This window comes from Rhincodon typus, chromosome 31 (assembly GCF_021869965.1).
Source record: "Rhincodon typus isolate 14 chromosome 31, sRhiTyp1.1, whole genome shotgun sequence".
Taxonomy (NCBI): domain Eukaryota; kingdom Metazoa; phylum Chordata; class Chondrichthyes; order Orectolobiformes; family Rhincodontidae; genus Rhincodon; species Rhincodon typus.
The window spans coordinates 18,095,761-18,103,942 of record NC_063362.1 but is presented as its reverse complement, the minus strand read 5'-3'; the positions used below and the strand labels follow the sequence as shown (position 1 = coordinate 18,103,942).

Genomic DNA, 8,182 nt, shown 5'->3' with positions numbered 1-8,182 from the left:
TAAGTTCTGTTATCGACCAAACTGTGAGTCACAGACTCAGGCGGGATGCAACAACAGTAAATGACACCGGGACACTTCTTCATTATTCCTTACTGAAATATAAAATTTACACTGAAAGGCATAAGATATAGATTTAAATCCAACAGTGGTGGCAATTTTGTTCATAAAATATTGTAAAATAGCCAGAAACAGGATATGTAACCAATTCTCAATCAATTCAACCTTTAAGTCATGTGTTACAATGATGGCATTTATTTCAAACAGTTAACAGCATCATTACAAAATCCCACAGCAATATCACCCCACAACATTGTTTTGATCAAAACAATTTCCCACAGTTCTCTCCCTAAATGGCAATTTTGAATCTGATAAACAAAGACCACACAACCGATTCAGAAAGGTACTCCTTCACTCCCTGCAAGGAACTACTCAGCCCATATACTGCTGGAAAACAAGGTGAATTTCACTGGAGATAATGGTAAAGTTTTATGGCTGTCTAGAATACCAGTTCAATGTCAGTTATGATCAGTTAAAGCTGTACAAAGGCGACAATCAAGAGCTTTGTTGCAGGTTGTCTAATATCCAGTGTCTAATGCAATTTCACATTCTTTTAGCAAATAAATTAATGCTGTGCCCTTTCTTTACTAAAAAGGAATCTGTTTGTAGTTGCACTCTCACCCGACGCTGATGGCCGCATCACGTTCTAATCCTTAAGCCTACAGAAGTCAACAGCCACACAAGATCATGATGAAACGGGATAAGAACCATTTCATGGCATGATTTCGATGTCCTGTTTAATTGACAAAGAAAAAACTGTAACCAATAGACATGAAAACCTGTCAAACTATCAGACTGCAAAAAACAATTCAACCAAGCCAGAATCTAACAGGAAAACAGACCAAACCAGCCAAGTGAATACAAAAGTACTGACTGTAGCCTTCAGTAATCATAATCAAGGTAGCAACAAAGCAGGACAGTAACAAAGAATGGCATTATTAACAGCAGCAATAATGGACAGTACTAACACTCAGAGCAGTAACATTCAATGCTATGAACTATAGGACAGTGACAATGGAGAGCACTAACAATTGGGGTAATAATAACGAACAGAACGACGGACAGTTGCAAAGTATGGCAGGAATATTCAAGGCAAATTTTAATAACCTGGGGGCTAAACATTAGGTGGTAATAATCAGGAGAGTAACACTGGATATTAATAAACAGGGTATGAAAATTAATGGTACTAACAATTCCCAATGTGGCTTGGTGTCCATATATGAAGATAGTTTCTGGCACGGATCTTTCCACAACCTGGATTTATTTAGCCACACTGATCTCGGAGCCCATTCATGCTGCTTTGTAAACAAGCCCAAGAAAGCACAGCAAAGTGAATGAGAAGCTATTCATCTGATGCTTCCTCAAGATGGGTACATGCTTCATTTGCTTTCGACTGTTACCTAAACAGCAGACTAAGTGGCTGCAGACAGGGGACCTGAGACTGTACCCTCTGGGATTGGAAAATTTCAAACCAAGAAGCATATACTGTGGGCAGAATGAAGATCTTGCACCATCCTAGATAGTCAAAAAAAACCCTTAGGCATTACAGTGGAAGAGAATCAAAGTGAAAAATAGCATCACTCCTGTGAATGAATCCCAGGGCTGGTTTAATGGTTTGTTTGATTCTATCCATTCTCCAGCTGCTACTAAATAAACAGGGTCAGCAACATGAAAAGGTTTGTTTAAACTGGTCTGAAGTGTGAGTAAATATGTGTCTTCCACAGAACTCAAGATGCTGTTGGAATAATAGAGCCAGTAGCACAATGGTACTTTCTGTGTACCTGCTGGGGCAGAAACCATTTGTTTGCTGTTGGGCCAAGACATTGCTTTTTATTCCATGCTTTACTGAGAGGTGAAAGAACAGAGGCAGGTGAGAAAGCCTCACAGGCAAAGTATAGCTCCATCAACACCCGAGAACACAGCAACTTCAGAGCACGGTTTATTTGTGCATTGACGGACTGCTTGGGATATTATAGTCACCAGCCTGATTATTTACAAACTTCATGCCCCAAGTTAGGTCACTTAGAAACCCTGTGCAATGGTGAATACAATACTCAGAGCATTCACGCACAAGCACATTTTATAAATAAATCAATAAAATCTCACAGCTGTCTACAGGAGGTAAAGTCATTCACCTCTATCCAAGAGTTCCCAACAAACCTGACGAAAGGGAGTACTAAGGAACAGTGACTCTGTGATATGGGTGAAGCTGTGGTTGAGGGGAGGGTTTGGTGCTGTTAGTGGAGTGTGGTTTCATACCATGTCATGAACATCTGCTGTACCAAATAAGTGCCCTTTGATTTTTTTTTTGCTGATTAACATCAGGCTCATGAATCAAGAGAGACTGGCTGGCCACCCAACTGTGGAGACACCTCATTAAGACCAGAATCTGTTACTTCCTGTTGTGTACAAGCACTGGCAATCATGCACAGGAATCCCAGGGGTTGGAAACTGAAAGTACTGGGCTGGATACCTTGACAGCTCACTCCACTCACTGACATTCAGTCCAATCACTGTCCCATTTCACAGTACAGTTTCTTTTTCAGCAAAAATCAAAGTGAAATGTTTTGGGTTTCCTAATGTACTAAGGACAACTCATTAAGGTCCATTCTCCCTGTAACAGTCACAAACAAAATCTGTGGACCCAAATTGTTCTGTTTGAACATTGCGATTGGTGGCAGCGTCCAACAAGCTCCCCACCCACTCCAAAATTCTGCTTGTTCACATAAGAAAGAATGAACATGTCTCAGGATTGTGCTGACACTGATTAACCATGAGTTTAATCGCCCATTTTATATTAAAACTTAAACTTGTCAGCTCTGCATTCTGTATAGATTTCACACTAAAACGTTGCCTCAGGAAATCACTTGAGAGACTGGAATTGTTCCAAATTTAGAGCAGGCTTGGTGAAATTTGACAATCTCAACTAAGCTGAAAAGCAGGACCCTTTCAGATCAGACAACAGTTAATTACCTGCTACATATGGTCAGATCCCATTCTGCGCTGTCATCCCGAGACCCACTCAAGCTCCCACTGTTCACCTTCAGAGCCACTAAGAGTGACTGGTGACACAAAGCAATTCTTCAATTTGGATACTGCTTCAAATCAGTTGGAAATTATACACCTCATTTGATCTCCCCTTACAACAAATCCCCCAAAACGTAATGCTGAGAAAGCAGACAGGACCCCCTTCACCTGCACTCTGTGCGGATACCACACTTAAAACAATGAGCTCCGATAAAGCTACTTTATCAAGTATTGTGTGTTGATAATTTTTCAGTGGGTATAACTGAGCCAGGCGCGCGGACACACACACAAACATAAGCTTTGATTTTGCTCAATCTAAGATCTGTAGTGCAAACTAAAAAAAAAAAAATTGATTTATGTCAGGAAGCATACTGTTCCAAGTTTGAACCAGGGTCCTTGTGCTGGGGATAAAGGTTAAAAGGTCTCACCAGAAAGAAAAATAAACCTCTTATCACCACAGACCCACAGCGCTCCCAGCTCAGAGAAAGGTGTAAGAGTCACGACGTAGTATGGCTCCCAGCGAGCAAGCAGAGATGGGGAGTCCCACGGAAGATTTATACTTTACTCCTGAATATGGGCTTGGCGCCCGGGCCACAGTATTCATTGTAGATGAGTTTGAAGAGGAAGAGGTGGAACAAGGTGATGAGTGATGCCACACTGAACCAGAAGAGGAAGGGGAGGCCTGGGTACTGTTCAGCCATGTGATCCTCATGAGCAAGGATTGCCTTCAGGTGGAGTGTGTGCCTCAGTGCCTGCAGATGAGTCAGGTCAGTCGAGATGTACAGTAAGGGAGTGATGGGGCGTGTTACCATGACAGGAAATGTGTGACCTTTAAGCTCAGAGGTCAGTTCCACTGGATCGTTCATGCAGCCCGCCTCACAGCCATACAGTTTGACTGGTTTGTCCTGAGGTTTGACAGAGACATGAAGAAAAGGCTTGTTGTCTCCATCCAGCAACACTGCCAGGTTGATAAGGTCCTTGTTGTAATGAATCCCTCGCAGCAGGTAGCTGTTGTGCAGGACAGAGGGATCAGCCTGGAACTGCAGGTGGTTTTCTGTAAACTGTAGGCCCCCGAAACTCATGACCATCCCTTGAAGCATGCCATGGGAGCCAGCTGCCAACAGGCTCCTGCAGCCTCGTTTCTGCAGTGTGAGTCTCCACAGATTGGTAAGCTGCAGCAAGCGAACTACATCAGAAATCTGCTCAGGCCACAGGTTCTCTGCATGCATTGTAGCATGGCCACTGAAACAATGATCTGCATAATTCAGGTTGGCCTCCAGCTTCTCTCGTTCTTCAGCTCTACTCTGCAAATCCAGGAGAGGAGCCACTGACATGGAAAGAACATAGAAGAGTGTTCTATTCACAGTCACGCTGGAAGGGGTGTGCGAATCGGTGATCTTCTTCATCTCCACACCTGGAACAGAAAGAGGCAGCTCATTGTGGACACCTTGGGCAAGGTTCACTCTCATTCCCTCAGCCCCAGGGCAAACTGATATCCACAGGAGAATCTAGTACCTCGGGTCAGCATGGCCCAGATCAAGGTGTAAGGGAACGTAGTGAGGAAAGTTGAGGAAAGAGATCGAGCAAAGTAAGACTAAGATGATTGCAGCAAAAACAATAGGAGCGGGTGGATGGATGAGGGAATTAAGAGTAAGAGGTGAGCAGGATGAGAGGGAGGCATGCTGAGGGGAATGTGATAGTGCAGGTGTAGCCATGATCGTGGTTACAACCGTCAGGCAACTTTTATGTCTGTCCCTGTCCTACCCACCTCACACCTCCCTGCCACCCACAAGGTGTTATTTTCATACAAAGATGTCACAATGATACTGAAATGCACACATAGAGTGGGATTATCAATAACACTCTGTACAGTAGCTGAGAGCTTGAGTCAGCACAGACTAAGAAGTGAATCTCCAAGACCTCTTGGAATATGAATGCACTAAAGTGGCATTTACTCACTTTGGAAAGACTAATCCGCACAACAAATGGCAATGGATCGAAGAGGTCAAATAATTATAACCCAACAAAAGCACCTCAGGGAGGGAGCAGGCTGCAGGTGAGGCAGAGTTGGTCTTAGTGGTCCAACGGAAAAGAGAGTAACTCCCATTTCCAGAGTCTCAGAAGCAAACTCATTGACCAGCACTAAGGCTCTGCACCAACTGCACCAGAGTCTGATTTAATAGCTTCCAGCCCAAGATCCATGTGTTGACTCACTACAAAATGTCACTGTTTCTCCCCGCCTTGGTAAAAAGCTGATCACGCCAACAGCAGCTTGGCTGTTTGGATCAGTGTCAATAGTTCATTCCAACTTGAAGGATGGATTCTGCACTGAGGCAGAACATAGGAATAGAGGACTTGTGGACAGGAGTAGGCTATTTCAACCAGCTTCACCATTCAATACAATTATAGCTAATCTGGTAGCGGTCTCAGCTCCGCATCTGCATCTGAACCTCATAAGCCTTGATTCCCTTGTCTATCACAAGTTTATATATCTCAGCCTTAAATAGATCTAAAAGGGGGTAAAACCCAACTCCACTGTCTTTATCAGAAACACACGATCACTGGACCAGTAATCCAAAGACTCAAGCTAATGTTCTAGGAAGATGGGTTAAATTTCCACCAATGATAAATTTAATATTTGAATTCAATACAGTCGGACTTTAAAAGCTAGTTTAACGGTGACCATTATTGGTTGTTGTAAAATCCCATTTGATTCACTAAAGTCCCTTAAGGAAGGAAGTCTGCTGTCCTTACCCGGTTTGGCCTACATGAGGCTCCAAACCCACAGTAATATGGCTGACTTTAATTGCCCTCTGAAATGCTCTACAGAGCTAATCAGTTCAGGTGAACTAGGGATGGGCAACAATCACCAGCCTTGCCAGCAGTACCCACATCCCATACAAGAATAAGAGTAAAAAAAACACTAGAGAGAGACTGATTAATTGCCAGATGAAACAAAAGCAAAATATTGCAGAGATTAGAGACGCAATATTTTTTTAAAAAACTGAACGCTGAAAGCATCTAGCAAGTCAGCATCTGTAGAAACAGAAAAAAGTGTTAGTGCTTCAGATTGTCAAGCTGCTTTAAGGATACTTAAGTAAAATACATTTCTGCAGAAAATAAATATAACTAAGATTCCAGGAGGAGGAATCTGGTGTGATACACTAATATCTCAATACAGGTCAGGTCAAGGGTTCTTGGCTTTTTTCTCATAAGTATTGTCCCTCGTTTCCAGGAACACAACATCTGTTCTGTGCGAGTCTAGACACTACACATCAATACATTATTGAACTATTAGAGGGGGTCACAGTGAAGATCAATCTTAACTACACACAGTAGCTTACCGGAGATTATTAAATCACCCCACATTTTCTGATGTTCACGATACAGTTCTTCTGCTCCCATTCTCAGCAGCTCAGACATTTCCGATTTTGCTGCATCTCTCAGTTTACTGAATGATTCTTCCAACTTTGTTAAGTCAACTAACTGAAGCGTGTAAACTACTGATACCACATGTTCAGTGAATTCAGACTTTGCTGCTAACTGCAGCCTGTTGGCCATTTTCTCTGTGGCCACCACCACTAGAATGGTCTCCCTTTCCTCTGTCAGAACTCTCCCTGATAAGAGTAGAAACTCCTGGTCATTGTGCTTCTCTAGACTAGAGGAAAACTTGTTTCCAACTATGGACGGTTTGCTGTTGACTTCAAAGACTGTAGCCCTGTCACTGGGGTTGGAAATGTGAATCTTCTGCAGTATAAGGTGGGGCCTGCTCCGATGCACAATCACATCCTCACGAACAGTGATACACTCCCGATATTTGTGGGATAGTCCGACCTGTACACACTGGAACAACCGAACCAGTCCCTCCTGAAAGTGGATAAGTGCAGCTCTGGATACTGAACGAACACTGAGTGATTTCAAAACCACCAATGGCACATAATCTGTCAGGTGGATGGCAGCAAGGCCTGAGGCAGGAGCTGATGCTACCCAAAGCTGATTGGAGAGAGCATCCACAACTAGATGACCATTGCCAACCACAGCTGGGCCAGATAACTGTCCTGTGTTGTCTCCACCAATAACACTCATCAGGCCATTGCTGTTCTCTACAGCTGCCTTCCATTGTTGCGTCTCTACCTGAAGACAACTGTCTGTGACTGTCTTGGCATCCTCAGAGCCAGGGAACAACCTGAACCCACTTTCTGATGCCAGGTACCAGTAAAAGATCAACAGGATACCTAGGCCTGCCAGCATTCTTCTGGCCCAGCTACTTGAAAGCAGCATTGGTAATCCCTTCAAACGCTGCTGCAACCACATTCTTTGGCCACTAAAAACTTCCCTTCGTCCTTTGTCTTCCAGCTTCTAATTGAAGTGTTGACTCGTCCTGCAGAGTCTCTCTGCTTCCAAAAACTCCTTTTTCTAACAGGTCTCAGAAGAGGGCAAGAGCACAGGAGAAAAACAAATCACAAAACTTTGTCTTCCTATTTTAAATTTCAATTACACAACCTCTCCACAATATGCTGATAATACTACTTAGGAGGTCAACCCTGCAATTTTACCTTCTGTATTATTTTCCCATTATTATCCACTTTCCATACAGTTACATCAATTTAATTCCTTCTCTGGAACTGGTACAAGAAAACAAGCCCTCTGACAGCCACACCAAGTAATTTTGAGTCCTAATCTATCGCTCTTTTTCCAGTTCATTGCAGTCTCTGTTTTTGTTCCACCGTCTGTCCCCCTCTCACTCATCCCCTTGCTCCTTTTCTCTCTCTGTCTTTCCTTCCCTCCCTCCTCTGTCTCCTACTCAGTTCATTTCTATCTCTGTTAGCATCAGTGTTTCACTCTTTCTATCTGTTCCTCCAGCATTTCTCTCTTGCTCTGCTCTCGATCTTTCTCATCTCTCACTATTCTAAAGTCGAAATTTCCTTTCTCAGCTCTAGTTCCTAGTGCTTGCACAACGTCAGTTAAAAATCCAGTCCTCTTTCAGCCAATATCTATTTCCACTTTGATTCTATTCGCTCCTGTCACCCTCACAGAACACTGCCGTCTGTCAGATTTTCTGCCATCAGTGAGATTTACCCGGAACCATCGTTATATT

General features: G+C 43.2%; 1 protein-coding gene across 1 annotated transcript; it reads right to left on the bottom strand.

Moving 5' to 3' along the window:
• Window positions 1–229: 229 nt before the first annotated feature.
• On the bottom strand, window positions 230–8,182 carry kiaa2013 (KIAA2013 ortholog). Its single transcript, XM_020519473.2, has 2 exons — window positions 6,429–8,182; window positions 230–4,498 (listed from the first exon to the last, which is right to left on the bottom strand). Exons 1-2 carry the CDS (start codon window positions 7,396–7,398, stop codon window positions 3,639–3,641), a joined length of 1,830 nt encoding a protein of 609 aa, XP_020375062.1. The 5' UTR covers window positions 7,399–8,182; the 3' UTR covers window positions 230–3,638.

Bases quoted from the DNA above. Each gene is read 5' to 3' on its own strand.
- kiaa2013 (XM_020519473.2), bottom strand. From the start codon at position 7,398: ATGTGGTTGCAGCAGCGTTTGAAGGGATTACCAATGCTGCTTTCAAGT. The intron at 4,499-6,428 runs GTAAGCTACTGT...TTTCTGTTCCAG, and splicing joins GGGTGATTTAATAATCTCCG to GTGTGGAGATGAAGAAGATC.